Raw genomic sequence first — 21,862 nt, 5'->3', positions numbered from 1 at the left:
TAAATTCCTAACCATAACAAAACCTCGACAACATGCACAATTTAACAGAGCTTGCTTTCGTACGCAATGCCTAACATTTCGATACTAACTTGTGTAAAAATACTAAAGTTTTGGGTGCGTAATGCAAACCAGTGATGTTGAAATGAAAAAGACAAGGATGTTTAGTTACAGTAAAGCCTCTCTATTGGAACTACAAAGTATCCAGTGTAAAGAAGTATCTGCTACATAGAGGTTCTTCACTTTACTTTGCGGTGTCAAGTGTGGAAATAAAATGTAGGCCAGAGTAAAGAAAGTAGACAAAGATGCTGGTTTTGGGACCACAAAGTAGACCAAGATGCTGGTTTTGGGGACCACAAAGTAGACCAAGATGCTGGTTTTGGGACCACAAAGTAGACCAAGATGCTGGTTTTGGGAGAACATGTGATGCTAATGCTTTTTTTATTCAAAAAACGAAGAAAAAAAAATATTTGAGATTTTTCTTTGTCTTAGTGAAGAAAATTCAGTATTTTTAATTTGTCTTGTAAAATAGACAAATTTCTTGCAAGAATTGCTTTTGATGACCATTTGTTTGCTGGGTCTGTTGTAGAGAGAAAGTGCGCATTTGGATTTGTTATTAGAGTTTGGTTGAGAGGCGTCTATGAAGGATGTCTTCTACATGGAGCTTTCACAGCACTAACATTCGAAAGATTGTCCATTATAATTAGGGTGAAAATTTTGAACGTCGCATTTGACATCTTGTCTTAAGGAATTTTTTTTTTTAGTCAGTAATTTAACAACAGAAAGATATTGTTTGTGTGGTTTGATAATATCATTTGATAGTTGTTACTTAGAAATGTCTTTGATTCCAGCGAAATCGTGTCAATGACTAAGAAAATCAAGGGGTACTTTTGTTAATTGATTTGCGGACCGACAGGGCATTTTTATTATACTGGATTTGCGTGCAATATAGTAGTTATAACCATACAATAGGGATGAACTTTGTGTGTAAGTTCTCTTTTAATTAATGTTGTCAATATTATTAACTAACGTGAGTAAACTTTAAAACTAAAAAAATTTGAAATCCTTGTTATAATTTTCTATTTTAACCTTGTTGGATTATTTCTATTGCTATTTTTTATTTAATTGAATTTAATAAAACTGTTAAATTCCATTTTTTTTTTTTCATTTGTGCGTATTTTTGGCAGCAATCTTTTTCTTATTCCTTTTTTAGAAACTAAAAATAATGACGTTAATACGGTATGTGAGAAAAGTGAGGCCGGATACCAAGACCCTACTAATTCAGAGGATCGAAGATCCAAAATATCTCCTAATACTTATTTTCGATATCCGATATCTTGACAGACATAAAATATTATTTTTCTTTAAATGTTTCCCTCCCTAATTAAGTGAATATTTTCACGGGTCAATTCACTAGCTTTTCTGAAATTAAAACAAAAAGACATGCGTCTTTTACATCTGCGCTGCGAAAGAAATGAAATGGTCATACGTACGGTAATTTGCTGCTTCAAGTGCGTGCGGCATATAAAGAACTAATGATACATAAAGACGTTCATAAAATAATGTGCACCCAAAATGTAAAATGTCACAAGACTGTGCGCTTCTCTGTGCGCTAGTCGTTCAACTTTGATGAAAAGAGAGGATTTCTGAAAGGCAAGTCTTTAGTGCGCATGCGTACTATTTTGAGAAAATCGAAAACACTAGTGTATGAAAATCGATCAAAGAAGTGAAGCGCGTTGGTTCTACAGCTAGGCTAAACACAAATACACTATTCCATCGCGGTCCTGCTCCCCTATCTGTGTGACCCCAGAAAGGGACCGCGAATGATGTTACACTATCGCTAGACTCGGTGCGCCTTGCTAAAGATCTCAAAAACTGCTCAATTATGATTCCGCTCTATTTGAGATACCAACAGACACCAAGACAAGTCACAAGACTCAGTACAACTCATATCAGTTATTTTAATAATGAACACTAACAGGAGCTTCACAAGAACATTGTCGTGTAAGTCTGATTCACAACAGTTTGGTATTTTTTCTCAATGCTCTTGAAGACATCATTAGCAAACAAAGAAGTTACTGGTACGCACAGCATTTCACAGCATTTGAATACGCTCACAGAACATAAAATGTCAAAAGTTTCAAGTGGAATAGTTCACCGGTTCACTGTTTTATACCAAAACACGTGTTTCTAGTATTGCAAATGATAGTTGATACATTTTCAGACAACGTGAGCACGAACAACTCTTCATAATAAGCAGGAATAGTCATCCTTTTTCAATCAATTTTACACATTTTTTACACACTTGGATTCGACCATGTGAGGAACTTTTCCTGATGCCGATGTCCGGTTTGTGCACAGTTTACGCTTCCCAAAAACAGGGTCCTGGGAATGACTTTGCTAACTTCAACATGGTAGCTTAAAACTTAACGTTTAATACGAAAAAGCGCCCAATTCAAACACATGCGTGTAAACACGCAGATGAACAATAAATTAAAACGACGAAAATCAACACAGTTTTTTCTTTAAAACACACACTGATAACGTGATATGCATGGCTATTTTTCTTTCGCACAATTTGTTTCTTTTGTACAATATACGACATATTTAATCTTTTGAGTTCAGTTTATTACAGTCCTCTAACGATTTAAGTGATTTTTCATCATATACTTCACTTTATTCTAGCGATTTTCTAAATTCAATTCGGTAAAGTACTATAAGTGCAGTAAGTCACGAGGCACTGATACATATTACTTTATATTTTCTGATAATTAAGTATTTTACAAACCAGAATCGAAATTCGCAATCTGGTCAGTGTAATACATGTTAGTTGGGTTAAAATTCTTCTAACCAGTGGATGATCTGTTGTACTTTTACATGACATAGTTTCAAGTTAATAGCTCCTATAATTACACGGTGTTGATGTTTTCGTGCTTTTCTTTTTTCCATTAACCTCGTCTCTAGGGCAGCTTGCTTCTCAACGACGTTTTGCTTTATGATAGTTCGTGCTTGGGTCGAGATTGCTTCCTTATCGAATCAGTAAAATGCAGACAAGCTAGAAAGAAAATTTCTGCTTCATTTATTTCCCCATGTAGCATTCTAACTAATCCAAAAAATTACACAAAATGTAAACAAAATAACTAATAGACACAAATATATTCTAATTTTCAGCCCAAAATAATCTAATTTTATTATGCTTATTTTTTTTATATATATTTTAGTTGTTGCACTCTGCTGGTCCGCATTTTAATCATTCCCATAGAAGAATCACTTTGCTCTTTAAGGCCTCCTTGTTATAACATAACAGAAAATGTGTGGATATTTTTATTTTGTACTGGAGATATTCTTTCAGTTTGTCTGTTCAGTGTTTATATTATTGTGGAAATTTTATCATTTCTTGGACATTTTGTAGGCGACGTTTAACGAGTAAAATGATGTTGAGCATGTATTTATATAATTGCAGAGGATCGAAATTCATAAAAATTAAACAATCAGAAACGAGCTGATAATTACAGTTAATTACGGTAATTAACATTTTAAAACTTAGATGAAAATAACTACTTAGGGCGAGCAACCAAATCTCGGGAAGTTGATACGAGATGTTGTTTATTCAAGGCAAACCATCAGAAGTGTTGCAAATCTTGACAACTACAACAAAAAGATATTTCGGTTTTATTCAAAATTTTATTGTCCCAATACACAAGGAGTAAATGCGCTAAATTACGATTGGAAAAGCAAAAACAACTACATAGTACCTCCAACAAGTCTTGTAGGAAAGAACATAAAACACATGAAAACTTCGAAATTTAAAGGGGTAATTGTGTTACCTTTCTGGTTTTTTCTGGCCACTCCTGTTTTCAGAAAACAAAACCACAATCACATACAAAAAGGTTTTTGGTGACCCGAAAGTCTATGTAACACAACGAAAAAAATAAGAAGTGTTTTATCGGCAGCGAAAAATTCGTTTCACGAATAGTAGCTTTCAATTTGGATTTCAGCTAAAAATGTCACGGGGCAAATGCGTCCGCTGGGACTACAAAACATTAGAGCAATATACCACAGGGTATACGTGCTGTTCACTGCGACTTTTGATCAAGAGCAAGATACTATACTCTTCTCTATTTTAGACTTTATCACAAAACGCTTGAAAATTAAAATTAGGAATGACTCTTTAAAACATTTACCTGCTGAGCTTTCAACATATATGTCATTTTGTGGAGTGTAGAACACCCTGAAGAAATATCAATCGTTGTTCAACCTTTGGGAACGCTGGTGTAATTATTTTAAGTGTCAATTGCGACAGACAAACCAATCACCATTGCGTTGTTTATATTAAGTGAAGTTCAGTCCAATTGATCTTTTTTACAAATCGAAGGTGCTTATTATGCTATAAAGTTTTTTCATGTTCTCAGAGGGTACGAAAACCCGTTGTAACTGAAATGCTTATGGCTTCTAAACGAATTATTACAATCCAAGAAAAATAGAAAACAACCTGTTACAATTGAACAGTTATTGCACACAAAACATTTGCAAAGAAAATATATTTACAATATGAGGACATTAGAAATATGCTTAATTGGCTATGCAGGGTTTATGTGATTTTCCGAGATAGCCGTTCTACTGGTTTCTGGTTTTCACTGTTTTTTTAAGTAAAAACAAGATTAAAAAAGTAAGATTATTTTTGCAGTAATGGTTTATTTAACGTTTCTCTGTATATGTTAGCAAGATAGCTAACTATCGGGTTTTTTCACTTAGTTAAATTGTTAAAACTTATGTTTTTTACAAAGCTTTAAAAAGAACCCTTATTTTCATTTAAAATGTAAACAATGACAAAATCTGCCAAATAAAATCTTTTATAAAAGTTTTACTGCTACCCTTACCATTTTTTAGCCAATTATTTAACATATTGTTGCAGGTAGTGTAGATGGATTCGGCTGCGGCTCCCAGGGCCGTGGATCGAACTCCGTTTACTGCCAGGCAGTATGTTAGTGATGCGCTAAGTAGCTTCTCGTGAAATATACGGATTATTTTTGCCCTTTACTACTTGAGGTCTGATCGGGGTGAATCATTCTCTGTTGGGAATGAACAAACGGATGTGAAATTATAAAAAATCACCTATATATACACACCATCCGAATAAGTGCATAACTAACATATTGCTGCACGTATTGTAGTGGGTTTATCTGTAGCTCCCATTCTGAAGACCGCGGATCTAATCCCGCTCAATGCTAGGCAGCATTTTAGTAATGCGCAAAGTACTTCTTTTTCAATATGACGGTTGCTTTTATAACTGTGTTCATTACGAACTGTAAATCTGCCGTTTAAAAGTTATAAAAGTAAACATTTTTTGATACGTTCGTCAAACTTGCATATAAACAACTAGCATCTCAAACTTTGCTCAAAACTATAATCTCGTTTTCATGCTTAGCAGTTTGTTATGTATATTTCGCGAAACGAAAATGAATACAGAAGAAGGTCTATATTCAAACAAATCCTCTTCTACACATGCCAAGATTCTTATGTTATAGTCACGGTAAATTAAGTTTCATTGTTTGTGTTTTGTCATTTATTCATTTGTGGCACGCTATTTACCGTCACGGGTTTTATGCTACACATAATTCGATTGTTGTCTATTTCATTAAGAAGTTTTAATTATTCCCGCGCTTGATTAAAATCCACAATAAACTTTTTGATGAAAGAAACATGAAATGACCGTACCGTTCGATTTTGGAAGTATGTTTTGAACTAACGATAAACTAATTATGTAACTGAAGTCGCGTACAATATGACATATACTTTTTGTTGTAATATTTTTATTTTCATTTTCTTCACTTATACAAACCAGATTAAATGTCATAACTTAATAAATAGATGCCTCATATTCGTGTGTACCATGTGATAACTAGTACCATTACAGTTCTATTAGCTGAATCTTCAATAAAGCTACAATTTGGATGGATCAACAGGCTATAAATTAATTTCGGTAGGGAGGAAGTTTTATCTTTTTCTATCCTCCTTAATAAATATTAATGCAAACTCATATTCTGGTGAATTTCCTGGTGAGCTTAAGATGATAATCAAGCTCCTTACTGTCTACAGCCAATAGCGTTTTTACTCATACTTTCATTCACAGTTGGATTTGCCTACAAAAACCCAGTGCCTGAACTCATCATTGAAAAAAAAGAACAATCTAACGCGTCTTTTAACCACTCCAGTTTATCACTTACTTTTTACGCGGACTTTTATTCCTATTTAGCCTTAGATGAAGCTGATACATTTTCGAAATGCTAAGAAATAACTTCTTTTTCTTTGCGAAGAATTTCCAAAAAGAGTACTTTCTCAATCAGCTTACCAACCTTGCAAGCTCAATTAACACATAGACCTTGTGAGGTACGACACGTGGTAACGTATATTATTGTAATACTAGTTATTTTCTTATCTAGGAGTAGATGCTCTTGAGTAGGTAGCGTACCAAAATAAACGGAATCATATTTAGAAGTATGCAAATAAATTGCTACTTGGTTTTTTTCTTCATCTGTTAAAGCCATGACCGTAGAAATATGACCACAACAAAGTATAGTTTCGTATCAGAATTAGATCTATAATTAAGGTTTGTCTGTTGTTTCCCAGTGAAATAACAACATTAATTACACAGTTTAAACCGAAAGATAATGCCAATAATGGAGATTAAAACTCGCCATTAACTTTCGTCGTGTTTACATGGAGTTTTTAATACCAGACTTATGCAAAATGCTCATGCGCAGTAGCTTTGTGGACATAAAACTTTCCCCATTTCGAGCGGAAAGTATAATTTTTATTTAGTCCTGATATTAAGCTCCAAATAAACTTTGGCTAAGTTTGTTAACACGGCGTTGCTAAAGTTGTGTTTGGAAGTGGGTTAAGTACATTTAATACTTCAACTGTTAGGATCGTATACAGTATTCTCTCTAATTAGCGCCCTGTTGGTACATGAACAAAGTGTCCGCTAATTAGAGGTGTCCGCCTATTAGAAAATTTTGCAATGTAAGCTCAAAATTTGAAGAAAATGGGATTTTGTATAAGAAATGTGTAACTTAAAAAATTAGCGGGTACGTGCTGGACTTAGACACGAAAAAAGTAGAAAACAACTAAATTAAACGTAATATAACTTTTTTTAAATAGCAAACAAATATCAACATCGTAATATCAACTAAAACTAACGAAAAGATTATTTTAGAAAACTTTACTTGGAGAATTTTTTTTTAATAGATTGTTGTTTTAAGTTCCTGACTCGAATAATTTCAAGTCTGTCTTTAAGTAGGGATAAAAAAGTTCTTTCTTCTATATTGAAAACCTCTTCTTTACCAACTCCAGATTCTTTACGCATATTTTATTACACAGTTTTCTACTGAACTCACTCTCCAATCTACTTCATCATTTTTGATTGTAGACAGTCAACTACATGTTTCAACACAATGCATGCATGAGCCATGTAACGAGGTGGACGGAAATGCAATAGCAATAATAAGAACTGATTCTTTACAAAACGAAAGCATTGTTGTACACATGCCACAAAACATATCAAAAATATGTTTCATGTTCTTGAAAGTCTCGAACACTTCGACTACAGCTGAGGTTTGTGGAAAGAGGGTTAATCGTGGAGGTGGATATGGTCTGGACTACCAGTTATATATAATTTTATAGACAACAAAAGTTGATTGACTGTCTTGCGAAGAAATTTGAGGCTGTAAAAGCTGACATTTCTTGTATAGTTTCAAAGTGTTCAAAATAAATATTTTAAAATTATTCAATTTTTTATTATTTTTGTATGCTGCTCCCTACTTTTTGGACTGTTTGGAGAGAAATTGTTTGAGAGAAATAATTGGAGTGTCCGCTAAATGAGTGTCCGCTAATTAGAAAGTTTTGAGACTTTGACCAGAAAACGGCCGGTGCATGGACAAAGTGTCCGCTAATCAGAGGTGTCCGCCTTTTAAAGTAAAGAGTAATTTATGATGTAAAGCACAATAAGAATTTTTTTTAATAATAATCTCACGCTGAAGTTGGAAAAAAGGGCATTACGTTTCTTGAAAGTAAAAATCTCTTTAAATATCCATGTTAACAAAGCTTTAAAATTGACAATCTGTTCTTTTAAGTACTTTATGAACTGACTGCTGTGATAAGATCTATTTTTAATTAGACATCTTTTGCACAACTAACAATGCCTGATTGATGAAATAATTAATCTATTTTATGCTATTTTGGTTCGTGTGCGGTTGAACAGAGTGGTGAAAAGTGCGATGGGGGTCATAATTTATTTTGAGTAAACAAAAAAAATCAATATTACAAGAAGTTAAAACTTTTTTTTCTACATAATTTTTAAATGTTCCGGGATTGTGTCAGTTTTTCAGCTTCTGATTCTTCTTCCCACTTGACTGTAGCTATGTTGTATGATGTGGTAGAACTAGGCATAGTGTTATTCTAGCTTACGTTTTTACTATTCTCTAACATTCAGCATCGCGTTGTTTGTAGACGAATTGTTTTACAAGTTGTTTTACTAAACTATTATTTGGATATTTTTGAAGAGGAATTGTTAAAGGAAAATTACAGCATAATCCCAAATAAAAAAATCTTAAGCTGGAAAATTATGCAGACAACTGAAATGCTGTTAATCTCTCAAATAGAGCGTTTCCAATCCAATTTAGATGCATACATGCGATAAATTCTATTAACTTTAAAAGAACAACTGTGAGATTAGTAATGTATTTAAAACATAAAAACATTTGCTAAAAGCACGAATTGTTATCTAGTATAATGACGCAAATTTTATTTAGAAATAAACAACGACAGTGAATTAGGATTCAGACTGGGCTAAGAAGAGATTTTTACACTTCCTTCTTTAGGAGGGCCCTAGCTGCGTTGAACATCAGATGTTTTCCCAAGATTCACGATGAAGTTATATGGAATTATTTTTTGTATAGGTAAGACTTATTTTAAAATGAATTAAGTTGAGGTATATACCTATAAATTAAAGTCGTATGCTTCTTGAGTTATCATGACCCGTGTCAAGTGACAGCCAGTTGAAAGAGGTGTTAAAAGAATACTAGCAACAGATAACTTCAGTAAGTTTTCTGAGGAGCTAGGAGTTTGTGATTTTACTTTTTCATTTTCATTTGAAATTTTGAGGCTGGTTTACTACCAGAAAATGTGAGAATGAAGGCTTTTATCTTTGAAATGTGTTGGTTTTTTGTCCTAAACAATATTTAAAGGAATTTTAACTGAAATGCATCTGTATTAATGCATTTGTTAAATTATTTTAAATATGAAAAATAAAAAATAATTGTTTAAAGAATAAAAGTTTTTTAATTTGTTGTCTATTGCAGCTTTACTAGATAGCTGGCAAGATCTATTCGCTAAATCTACAAAACTAAATTTGTCATCGTCAAAAAAAGCAAAGGAAATTGTAAAACGAAATATAATTTCATGTCACAGACAATCTCGTCTTGCAAGATGTGATTTAGTAAGTAGATGCATTATCTTTATTTTATGTATTGAAAAAAAAATACGTGCTTTGGGTTTCCGTTGGAACTAGTGTAATGTCAGTATATCAATATATTAACATTCTTGTATTTATGGAAAATTCTTTCGCTATATGTATAGTCTCATGTGAAGTCTCGAATGTTATTTCTTATTTTAAATAATTTAGCGTAATATGTTTTAAAATAAATACATAAACTCTGGCAAAATATGTTGTGATTGACTAGCTCGACTTGTCAGAGATATGTAAAAAAGCTCGTGCAAAAACCTTTAAAGTAGTTGTTTAAAATTTCAGTATTTCGAAGATAGTATATCGCGTGCCAATTTTTTTGCACATATTTTTATTTACAATTACCCACAATACTCTATTGTACTTACCACGTTGCATTTGAAATATCTCCATCATTGGTTGTCCATAATTGTACATTTATAAACAAAAATTTAGGGTATCAGATTTTCTGAAAACAATAAAGGGTAGACCCATTATTAAGAAGAAAATTGAAAATAAACTGTAACTGAATGGATGAGTTAATATTCTATATCTAAGAACATTTTAGAATTCGAATTCAACAAAACTAAGAGCATCAAATTCATTATAAAAAATATACACCATGCTCCTACAACAATAAATTTTTGATTTTTTAAGGAGAGACAACTTAATATGGATGATAAATATTTTGCAAAACATAAACAAAAAGCCATGGGTTAAGACCGACAAAGCAGACCAAGGGCTAAAAGTTAACAAACTTTAAAGTTTATACGAAATTCTAAAAATAAACCAAAAAGAATGAGCTTAGAAATAAAGAAGTCTATCTGCTATGGTTGTAACAATTTATGTACACTTTTTTATCACTTATTGATTAGGGTAACTTTATCAGCGAGCGAGGATGCAATCAAACCAATTTTTGCCCAACATTTATGGTGCCATTGGATGGAAGGAAAGTAAGTAGAAATCTAATTATTTTTCAAATCTTGCTCTGTCTCAATGATACATCTAACTATTTTTCTACCAAACGTACATAGCTACATTTTTAAATAAATTTACTATTGAGCCATATTAGTGGCAGGTTTAGCGGGTAATACTCACTAGTGTCAATAAAACGGAAAATTTATTCAGTAATTAGGTACACTGCCAACATTCTCAAAATATGTTATTTTAGCAGGAAACCAAATTACAATTTTAAGTATAATGAACTTACAAAATGATAAACAAAATCTTGTAAAACATAACATAAAGACAAGAACAAAATTAATAATAATATGGTTTTTAACAGTGTGTAAAAATTTCACATTTTATAGGTATGGAAAGGGTATTCAGATATTTTCTGCACTTTATGATTTTTAATTGCTTATTTTTTTAGGATCAAGATATTATGTTAGAATTCTTTGCAATCACCAAAAATACAATCCCAACAGTAAAAGCTATTTTCACAGAAGAGAAATATAATGGTGCAAAACGACAAGGCTTATTCAAAAGATTGAAACGTCTCCTATTGTGTTTCAAACGGCTAGCAGTTGTCCTTCAAAGTAGTGTGAAGGTATGCCGGATGATACTAAAAAATAGTCTATCTTGAAGTTGCAAATCGGGGCAATATAGACTACAAATCGGGGCAATTTAGATTAAAAATCGGGGCAATTTAGATTAAAAATCGGGCAATATAGATTAAAAATCGGGCAATGTAAATTACAAATCGGGACAATATGGATTACAAATCAAATTAATATAGATTAAAAATCGGGCATTATAGATTGCAAATCGGGGCAATATAGATTACAAATTGGGGCAATATAGACTACAAATCGGGGCAATATAGATTAAAAATCGGGGCAATTTAGATTAAAAATCGGGCAATATAGATTAAAAATCGGGCAATGTAAATTATAAATCGGGACAATATGGATACAAATCAAATTAATATAGATTAAAAATCGGGCATTATAGATTGCAAATCGGGGCAATATAGATTACAAATTGGGGCAATATAGACTACAAATCGGGGCAATATAGATTAAAAATCGGGGCAATTTAGATTAAAAATCGGGCAATATAGATTAAAAATCGGGCGATATAGATTCCAAATCGGGCAATATAGATTCAAAATCGGGCAATATAGATTCAAAATCGGGCAATATAAATTACAATTTGGGGAAATATGGATTATTATTATTATTAATTAACAAATAAAAAAGTCAAAATAATATCAGGGAAAACTTATTCTCTAATTACAAGATTACTTTTTTATTTTAGTTTTTTCAAGAAAAAGCAGAAGAAAGAACGCCAATGATATTCCTGCAATCCAAACTAGATACAACACGTGACGTGTTCCACAAATTTCCCATCACTGACACATGCCCAACCACAGCACCGTTATCAAATGATTTACAAATGTTTGCCGTTTTGGAAGAAGTGGAGATCACGTTGGTTAGAATGCACTTAAGATTGATGTATAGTTTATTATAAAAGAGAAATATTTATTAAATTTTTAAATACATGTTTGTCGTAGTAAAACAATGTAGTCATATATTTTCAGTGGACCGCTCACCATTTCTTTTTTAATGTTAACCAAAACATTGTCTGGGGCTCGCTGGCATTTTTATCTATCCAAATAGTATTTTTTTTTTCGTGATAAAGGTACAATGTAGGGTTCCAAACATAATAACAGCAGAAACTATAATGACATCCAATAATGCTAATTTGATAGAAGCGATTTCCCTTGAAGATTTCGAGCTTTCGGATTCTGCACTGCATGCAAGTGCGCAAATTACGCGCATCCATAATCTAAAAAAAGGACAGCCATGCACTCCAAGAAGAAATCAAGCTGTCGACTTGTGAAGGAAACACACGCAATTTGAATTTTACCGTCGCTACGAAAAATAACGCTCTACTACATTCAACTACAAGGAAAGGAAGAGCCTGCTACTCTGCAACAGACAATGATGTCACAGACAAACAGACAATGAAATAGGTTCCATGCTACACTTAGCAATCTTTATCCTAGTAAAATTTGCATTAGCACGGAAGTTAGATGGGGCTTCAAATATGTTATCTCCGTTATATTCAGGAAGTAATACGTCAATCATTTGCTAAACAGTTTTAAAAATAAGAAATATCAGTTTCTAAGGTTTCATATAACACAACATATTAACATGAAAACACAACTTCCAAGCAAATATCTTGGTTAAAACCTCTGAGGTCGTGCTTTTTAATTTGCTAAATACCCCTCTCGGGTGGTGCACACCCCTTCTCGGGTGGTGCACACCCCTTCTCGGGTGGAGCACTAAAATTTGTTTTTTAAACCCTCTCGGGTTAAGCGGAAACTTCTCTCGGTTGGTGCACTGAATAAGTTTAAACCCCTTGCGGGTTGTGCACTGGTGTTTAACAAACGTCTATTAAAGCAGGTTCTTAAATTACGATAGGTTACAACTCAAAAAATTCCTCGGTTGGGATTCTTTCTTACTTTTGGCACTTTTCCTGACTTTTGGCTGTTGGCCGTTGCATTAACTTTTTGACAATTATATTTAACCTACAAATTACAAAAATCTATATATAACGCTAATGTTCTAAAGTTTGCGTGCCCTTTAAAAACGGAATTATCACAAGTACTTCTATAAAACGGATTGAAATAGTAAATTCGTTTAACAAAGTCATAAAATTTTCCATTATGAGATAGATATGGCTAAAAGGAGCTTGAATACCATTCTGGGATTATTAATATGCCTTTTGCTTTGCACACTTTTAAATGTTTAATAGTCGTGTTTATTAATTTGATTGGTGAGCAAAGCCAATTATTATCGCAATCTGACCAGTCTTGTGTAAAAGCATCAACGCCTAATGAACCGGGACATTAAAACTTCGAATTAAAATCGATAACTTTGCTGTTAAAATTGTCCGCAAAACGATCGAATTGAACTTCACCAAAGACCTTAATAATGCTTGTGAATGAAGAATTATCAATGGACCAATCATCTGTGTCGATCAACTTGCTTAATTTGTCAGCCGTATGATTTTGTTCCCTGTGTATCCACGTTGGTGAAATTTGGATGTCGTTTTGTACACAAATTTTAAAATTATCTACAGCTATAGAATGTAAATGTGGTTTTGTACTTCCAATTTCTAGAATTCTTGAGGCAGAGAAGTTATCGGTTCTGATATTTACGGACTCGTTTTTCAAGGGATGTGCGAAAGATTCCATAGAATATTTTATAGCTAATAGTTCGCGTTCGGTTGAACTTGTTCTTATCTCAGTGTTGTTGAACTTGCCATGACATAACATCTTTCCTAGCCTTTTTAACATAAAGCTCCCGTAAAAGTTCTCGCTTACGTCAGTAAAAAGAATTTGCGATGTTGTATGTTTATCAAGGTAAAAAGCTTACTTAATTTTCTTTCTAGGACGTAAAATTTCATAGCAGTGGTATCGACGACTGTTCCCAACCACTCACCTTTTTGTCTAGGCTCTAGCTTGCCTTTTTTCGTAATTAATCACAAAACCGGCTTTTGTTAAATCTTGAGTAACTAATTTGATGGCTTCCTTACATGCGAGAAAAGAAGATGAAGCATTTATTCCGTCATCAAGATAGACTACCGACTTAATTTCTATTTTTCTCCACTTTTTTATTAACGGTCGTAGCAATTTCGTAAAAACGTAAAATGCAGTAGCTAAACCAAATGCAAGTACTAGAAACTGGAAATATCTTGTTATGCCATTTTTAAATACCCACCTAAAACCAAGATATTTTTTATGGCTGGGGTGTATTTTTACGTGATGGTAGCCAGATACTAAGTCAAAAGTGGTAAAAAAGTCTTTTTCCCCAATTATCGGCCAACGTTTTCAGATCTTCGAATTTAAATTTAATTTGTTGCAAATAATTGTTGACGTGTCTTAGATCGAGTACCATTCTAAGTTTTTTACCCTCGACGACTGTGAGAGGATTGCAACAGTAAGGTTGTTCTGTAAGTTCTTGTATTAAACCCTTATCTAAAAGTTCTATAATAGCTGTTTCAACAAATTCACTGTGTTTAAGGCTCGACTAATTGTGTTTTGCGAAAAAAGATGGTGGATGTGCAGTAAAAGGAAGATATATCCATGTGCTATATGTTCAATACAAAGGTAGAGCATTCAAGTTCCTTTTCCCAAAACTGTATATGTTTTCTTAAACGACCTTTAACTGAATTTGTTTTTGTCGGGGCAGTTGTAGAGTAAGTGTCCAGCTTTTCCGCAGACATAACAGTTTCTATCGAACTTGTTCTTTCTAAAATCGAAACCTTTTTTCATTAAATCAGTAGGTTCATCACGATAAGATCTTGGAGCAAAGTTTTTAGAGTAAAAGTTCTTGGACTCGTACTGATTGAAATATTTCTTATTAGCGTACTTATTTCTTTTAGATTGTTCGAATGTTTTTCGCTTTGCTGATGCTTTCGACCTTGCCATCTTAATTTGTTTTTCATCGGCTGAATCAGATGCTAAGTCATCAGACAAATACTCCTTAACAAAATGCCAACCGGTTTCCTCTCTATCAGCCATACGAATAAGTTTCTGATACTTTTTAAGAAGTTCCTTACCTTCTTTAAGAGATTCACTAGATGCATTGAGTTGTTGGTTTTCAAGCTGCTTATCTGCTTTATTAATGCATTTTTCTAAGCAATATTCCTTTCGTATTGCGCTTTATTGCCTTCGCTCCGGAAATTTGGCTTTTCTATTTTTATTCGTTTAACCGATTCTTCCAACCTCGTCCCCAGGGCATCTTGTATCTTTTCTGACCCCGGGACGGCGATACGAACATGGCCCTGGAGGAGGCTGGTCCGATATGAAACCTGATTGGCGCGTATATATTAAATAATTATTGCGTCATGCAAAACATTTTGGCGAGGCGGCGAGTCTGTGACCAACAGGAGGAAGCTGTTCGTATTAAAATGGCGGAGGAGGTGTATCAGCAGTATCAAGTTTTTTTCAAAGTGAAAAAATTAATAAAAAGCATTACTAAGCAATGAGAGTATAAAATAAGACATCATAAAGTAATACTGCTTACATGACAATATTTCAATAGCTGGTAAAGTTTATTAAAACTAGAAAAATAGCTAGCTAGCACACTATACCTAGCAAACTATTAAGATAAGAACAAAAGAAAAAAACTCAACTTGTTTCCAAGTGGCCAGGTTTAATTTGCAGCTTTTTGCAAAGAATGACGTTGCATAAAATTGCCGCCCATGTCCTTTATAGACAAAATAATTTTGCACAAAATAATGAAAATGTTTTTTTTACAAAATATATATACATTACGTTTTAAATTATACCAGGTTGTTATTAGTGGGCATGTTTTATTACCTTATATGCTTTGGTTACAATAAAAAATGTAAAAAGGCAGTAGGTTAACCGTCGGAGCCATTTTATCATTGACTGCATATTTACCCCGCCTAATTCAAGAAAAAAAGTGCAATGGCTTCAGTAAAAAAAATAAAGTTATTGACTTGAAACTTGTTAAGGAGTGCTTTTAAACCAATCTGATAAAATATAATTTTACACGAGGCATAAAAAATTTACAAAGCCATTTTGAGAAAGAGAAAAAGGTAGGAAGATTTTCTTAAACTGATTCTTGCTAGGCCTATTTCAACACGCTATGAAGAAATTTCAAAAAATCGAACTCAATCAAATTTGATCGAGCGCTCAATCAGGCATATGGTTAAATCCAGGATGTACTGAAGATTGTGGTAGATATTTAACAGCTCACCACTGTAATATTTTATCTCAAGAGTTTTAATACAAATTACAAAGCAGTGAACATAAAAAAATAACAATAAGTCTAAACCAAGTTTATATAGCGTTCCATAACTTTAGTAAAAATTAAAATATTGACTTGAGATTTGGTATGATATGGTTTTAGATTGGTTTGATGAAATTGAGCCAAATAATAGTTCTATTATCATCATACTTTCCGAGTTTCAGAATTTAGCCCTTTTCAGAGACACCGATAAGCCATTTTGACAGCATATCAATTTTGACTAAGATACAGATTCAGAAAATTTTAAAAGCTATTCTAACCTCAGAAATAGGTCAGATAGATTCAACCTAAAATTATGCCAGTAAACAAAAAATTTAGTTGCAAGGAATACCTCTTTGCTGATATCTTTTTGTGATAGGATGCTCTTATGAGAATACTGAATTAATCTTGACGGCTAGCTAGTTTGGCATTTTAATTATTTTCCAAGCAGAATGATAACAATAAATCCCAGTGGGCACACGACGTCTTTTCAACGTTGATTAGACGTTGAATTCTGGTCGCGACGTCGCAACCAACATTCAACGTCTAATCAACGTTGGGTCTGCAACGTCGATGCAACCGACGTAAATTCAACGTCTTTTCAACGTTGCCCTCCGACATGAATACAACGTCGCATCATCGACGTCTTTTCAACGTCGTTTCCACAACGTTGTTTCAACCGACGTGATATCAACGTTGATACAACGTCGAAAAAAGACGTTGTTTCAACGATCGTAAAACCGACGTTTATTCAACGTCGTACTGCAACGTTGATTCAACCGACGTCTTATCGACGTTTATTCAACGTCACTCCCGCAACGTTGATTCAACCGACGTCTATTCAACGTCGCACCCGCAACGTTGATTCAACCGACGTCTTATCGACGTTTATTCAACGTTGCACTGCAACGTTGATTCAACCGACGTCTTATCGACGTTTATTCAACGTTGCACCAAATTAACTTTTTACCGAGAATCTGTTCCGTTCAAATCTTATTTGTTTTAGTTCGTCTCACACTGGCCTGCAAAGTTATATCTCAAACAGACGTTCATAGAAGTGTTCCAAACTGTCCAACAAAATAACGAAGCGTACTCGGTGTTTGTTAAAGATCGTCATAAACTAGAAATAAAGAACGCACGTTTTACTTAATTTTTTTGTAATTTGTCAGCGATTGGATATATTAATGCCGACGTTATGTTGTTTTTCATATATATCGCTAATTTTACTGCAGTTTTACTACTTCAAAATATTACCATTTGTTTGCAACTTTACAGCCGCATCTATGTACTTTTTTACATAAGAGCCGAATGTGCATTCATTCTCTTATGCTATGTTAAAACTTTTGTGACATAACATCAGAGAATGAATGAACACAAACATGAAATGTACACAAAACATTCAATGGATTTTTTTTCAACAGAGCGTACCAAACGTTCGATTTATTTTTTGTAATATTTATCAGGGGGTTTTTTGTCCTCGTATTTTGAGAGAAACAAATATTTCAACTTGTATTATGGATGTGAGACATTTAAAATACAATCCATTTTGTCAAATTATAATTTATAATACAATAATAACTGTTTATTTACTTCGCTTTCACATATTTAAACCTTTACTTTGTCGCATGTAATATCCCTCCTAGTCATTGGCGGGAAACTTTCGATGAGGAAATTCGCGCCTAAGCCCCTAAGAAGTTCGTATCAACTCACAAGGCGAAAAGGGCGAAGAACCACAGACGTGAGTAAAGTATTTCTGTACAGCATATGCTAATTCGTAAACTTTGCTTCGGTAGCATTCGTAGCAGAATCTAAAGAAAGAAAAAGTTAGCTAAAATTTTCACGCATATTTATTTGACACATTCTAGAAATAAATCGTTTGACCCTAAATTATTTTAAATCAAATTTTTCCATGTCGGCAAAAAATTGCCGAAGTGATTTAATGCATGCCTGGCATATGCAAGCATACGTTTACTAATTTATTTGAAGATATAACTTTTGATTCAATAACCATTTAAATTTTTTGCTATTTTGCTTTCATGTGCACCAGTTATGCTTGACACATACAGGTGGTTGGAGCATGCTGACAGGCTGCCTTATAAGAGGGCGTGCCTGGCACATGCAAGCATACTTATAGCAATCTATTTGAAGATATAACTTTTGATTCAATAACCATTTAAAATTTTTGCTATTTTGCTTTCATGTGCACCAGTTATGCTTGACACATACAGGTGGTTGGAGCATGCTGACAGGCTGCCTTATAAGAGGGCGTGCCTGGCACATGCAAGCATACTTATAGCAATCTATTTGAAGATATAACTTTTGATTCAATAACCATTTAAAATTTTTGCTATTTTGCTTTCATGTGCCCCAGTTATGCTTGACACATACAGGTGGTTGGAGCATGCTAACAGGCTGCCTTATAAGAGGGCGTGCCTGGCATATGCAAGCATTTATAGCAATCTATTCGAAAACATTGTGACAAAAAAATATATAGCTGAAGCTAAATATCAAGTATTTAGTAATTCTTAGTTATAAATCATCATATTTAAAAAGCTGCATGTTTTGTTCCAAAGCCCATGTAAATTCTTTTAATTTGTTTTGACTTAAAAAATCCAACTTTTCATGAAAAAGGCATATTGACTAAAATTTAATCCCGCGAAATATCTGAACTCGATCGATTCGCAAAAAATTGTGACATTTAAGTACTTGAAAGACATTCATAACTATGCAGAAGTGAAAATGCTGATAAATAAACGTAGAGGATTGAAAACTTATGATTGTATTGTCTGCTTGAAGGTTCCTTCAATACATTTTGTGCACCTGTGGAATTCTATTAAAAAATAGAGTGCTTGCTTGCTTGATAAATTACAATTCTTACACTAAAATTATAACAAAAATAAGAAAATTAACTTGGTGATCACTACTTGCTTTATACCAGAGACCTGCACACACCACTAGTATTGAATAAGTGTGAAAATAAAAAAAGTGTGGGATTAATTTTAGTCCCTCAATTTTTTTAGATTAGGGCGGAATTAATTAGTGTTAATCGGCAACATTTTTAGGAAGTGCGATTTTAGTGTTTTCATGGGATAACAAGTTTCACACTTTTTTATTTTGCACGCTTTTATTCTCGCACTTTTTTATACCCTTAATACAACATTGATATTAAATACCTTTTTTATGTGCTTACAGACTCCTCCATCATGTCACCAGAAGTCAGACCATTGATACAACATCAAAACACAACACCAACACATACACCACCAAATAGTTTAAAGAGGAAGCATGTCAGTCCAGTAAGACAAACACCATCTGGATCACAGAATGCAGGTGGAAGTTCTGGAAACGATCCCTTTCCTATGTCGACAGGAAGTAAGTTGTAATTACAAAGCAGGATTCAATAAAATAGATATGTTTAAAATATCCCACTGAAATACATGGTATATATATATTTAGTAAATAAAAAATCCAATTATGATTTAGAGTTTCAGAAGAGGGTATTGTATCTCCTAACCGATATCAGGAATTTGTTGGGAAGACAAAATGAAAAAGCAGCAGAGCCGGACACAGCTCAACCACAGGAGCCATTTGAACTGCTAAAGAGTGTTCAAGAGCTAATAGAGTTTGAGGAGACATTAAAAGACAAGTCAAACTATGATAGATTGGTCAGTTAAACATTTACATTCATTTTTTCCCAAAGGATACATGAAACACACTATTTAGCCTGACAGCATGTTCACTTATTCTCGGATCCGGGTTAACATGCTTGGAATTTTCTGATCATTTTTAACAAAAATGACCAACATATTTAAATTCAGCATCAAAATTTATGGAAACATGCAAATTTTCAAGTTTATACACTAAGTACAACTGCCAAACTTTTGATGTTGTATGAAGAAATGACCACACAAATTAACTGCAGTGAAATTTTTTAACTCTTATAAAATTTAAAAACTTTAAATTACAATAAATCCTGTTCTAATAATCTCTTGGTATTCTAAATTTCCTATGTTATATAATTTTTGCTGATAAATCCAAATATGCCACTCATTTTTCTCAAAAGTTCCTTGTTTTCTTTTTCAAAATTTGATAATGTTAACCTGGATCTGAGAATTCTTACACTTCTAATGAAGTGTGAACACAGCTTAAAGAACTGCCTTTGTTGTCCCTCCTGGAAACAACTATAGCTAGCTAAATACTACTTTTCTACTTTTGTGTTTGTGTGCACCTGTAGCTAGAAATATATTTATTGATATATGTTTCATTTTACAGCTATCCCAGTTATCAAGAGTTGGTGGCTCAAAAATTCGCGAAAATGTGAAAAATGTTCTGTTAAAGTGAGTCAAAGCATAAGTACCCCTTAGAGAATTTAAAATGTACTAACCTTTGTTGTGTAGTTTACAGTGGTAGTGGAAAATCACTTTGTTGTGCCCACATGCTTCGTTTCATCTTCTCCATAAAAAAATCGTGCACGAGGTCCAAGAATTATTTAATTGAATGAATAGTTTACGGAATGCGGCCCCGCAGCCTAATGGACTCGCAACTATATATTAAATGCGCTTACGATGTCGATTGTTTTACTTTTATTCCACTTTCATTATAGAATCATGAATAATGAAGTAATGTCGGCACTCAACATGAAAGGGAAGGGAAAAAGTGAAAAGGTTGGGTTTGCAAGGATGAACTTATATAAAGCTGTTGTCGGTTAGTAAAAAAATCCTATTCCTAATATTCAATTTATATATGTGCTTGTAAGCGTTTTAGTTTGTTGTTGTTAATTTATTTATTGTCGGTTAAAATATGTACAAATAAATACAATAGCTCTTATTAAAGTGCTAATCCAAACCGACAAGTTTGTATTAAGTTTTTCCCGCCATTTCGAGGGGTCGACGTTCAGGGGGAAAAATACACATTAATCTGAGGAAATCTATTTGTCCAGCTGTTGTACTGTAAACTACCTCCATCAATATGTGATAAGAATTTTGTTACGTTGTAGAAACTGTTATCAAACATCAAAAGAATGCGACAGAAGGAGAAGTTCGTGCGTGTACGGCATCAATCCTTAAATATGCACCTGATAGATGTGGAGGAGCGGGAAGAACTAATGCCGAAGAAAATTAAATCGATTAATTTTTAAATAATTTACAACTTTTATATCAGAGAGGATTATAAATTTTTCAAGCGCCGTAATAAATTCTTCTAGCTTATATTAATTTTGATTGGGTGGCAGAAAATTAGAATGGCAAAATGTTAAAGTGATTTTAGCTCAACAATTTTTAGTGTTTCTACTAGAGATCGGACTTGTGACTAGTAAAAGTATGGAATATGCATGAGTGGGTGCTTTTTTTAAGGAAATACAGTGCTAATATAATATTCATTATATTTTTATTGTAATTTTCAACCTCGATTCCTGGACTTCTTGCACCTGGTGAGGACGGTGGCTTTTCACACTTTTTATAAAGTATAGCATCATGATCGTATTTATTCGCATCTGGTATCCTTAACAAACACCCTTGTATTCAACTCTGACTTCATTAAGAAAACATACTTTTTCTCTAACCAATGCTTGATTAAAGACTTCGGTGCAACAGTTTTG

General features: G+C 33.3%; 2 protein-coding genes and 1 long non-coding RNA gene across 5 annotated transcripts; 2 read left to right on the top strand and 1 right to left on the bottom strand.

The window, feature by feature from the left end:
- The first annotated feature begins 5,769 nt into the window (after positions 1-5,769).
- Positions 5,770-12,022, top strand: LOC130612685 (uncharacterized). 2 transcript variants are annotated; one of them, XM_057434038.1, is made up of 6 exons: positions 5,770-5,980; positions 8,808-8,954; positions 9,357-9,493; positions 10,375-10,452; positions 10,872-11,048; positions 11,759-12,022. In XM_057434038.1, exons 2-6 carry the CDS (start codon positions 8,924-8,926, stop codon positions 11,969-11,971), a joined length of 636 nt encoding a protein of 211 aa, XP_057290021.1. In that variant the 5' UTR covers positions 5,770-5,980; positions 8,808-8,923; the 3' UTR covers positions 11,972-12,022. The 2 variants fall into 2 exon arrangements, with proteins under 2 accessions (XP_057290021.1, XP_057290020.1); XM_057434037.1 differs by lacking the exon at positions 5,770-5,980 and having other exon boundaries at positions 8,769-8,954.
- A 5,744-nt stretch (positions 12,023-17,766) lies between these two features.
- Positions 17,767-20,788, bottom strand: LOC130612183 (uncharacterized). The gene is made up of 3 exons (XR_008975404.1): positions 20,651-20,788; positions 19,440-19,623; positions 17,767-18,074 (listed from the first exon to the last, which is right to left on the bottom strand). It is a non-coding gene; the product is annotated as an uncharacterized LOC130612183 (long non-coding RNA).
- Positions 19,465-21,340, top strand: LOC130612182 (uncharacterized). Of its 2 annotated transcripts, XR_008975403.1 has the most exons (4): positions 19,465-19,638; positions 19,750-19,931; positions 20,539-20,970; positions 21,263-21,340. XR_008975403.1 is itself a non-coding variant. In XM_057433481.1 (3 exons), exons 1-3 carry the CDS (start codon positions 19,470-19,472, stop codon positions 20,605-20,607), a joined length of 420 nt encoding a protein of 139 aa, XP_057289464.1. In that variant the 5' UTR covers positions 19,465-19,469; the 3' UTR covers positions 20,608-21,340. The 2 variants fall into 2 exon arrangements, 1 of the variants encoding a protein (XP_057289464.1); XM_057433481.1 differs by having other exon boundaries at positions 20,539-21,340.
- The last annotated feature ends 522 nt before the right edge of the window (positions 21,341-21,862 follow it).

The sequence above is a fragment of the Hydractinia symbiolongicarpus genome, chromosome 10, assembly GCF_029227915.1.
Source record: "Hydractinia symbiolongicarpus strain clone_291-10 chromosome 10, HSymV2.1, whole genome shotgun sequence".
Classification (NCBI taxonomy): Eukaryota; Metazoa; Cnidaria; class Hydrozoa; order Anthoathecata; family Hydractiniidae; genus Hydractinia; species Hydractinia symbiolongicarpus.
This window is presented reverse-complemented; position numbering and strand designations above follow the sequence as displayed.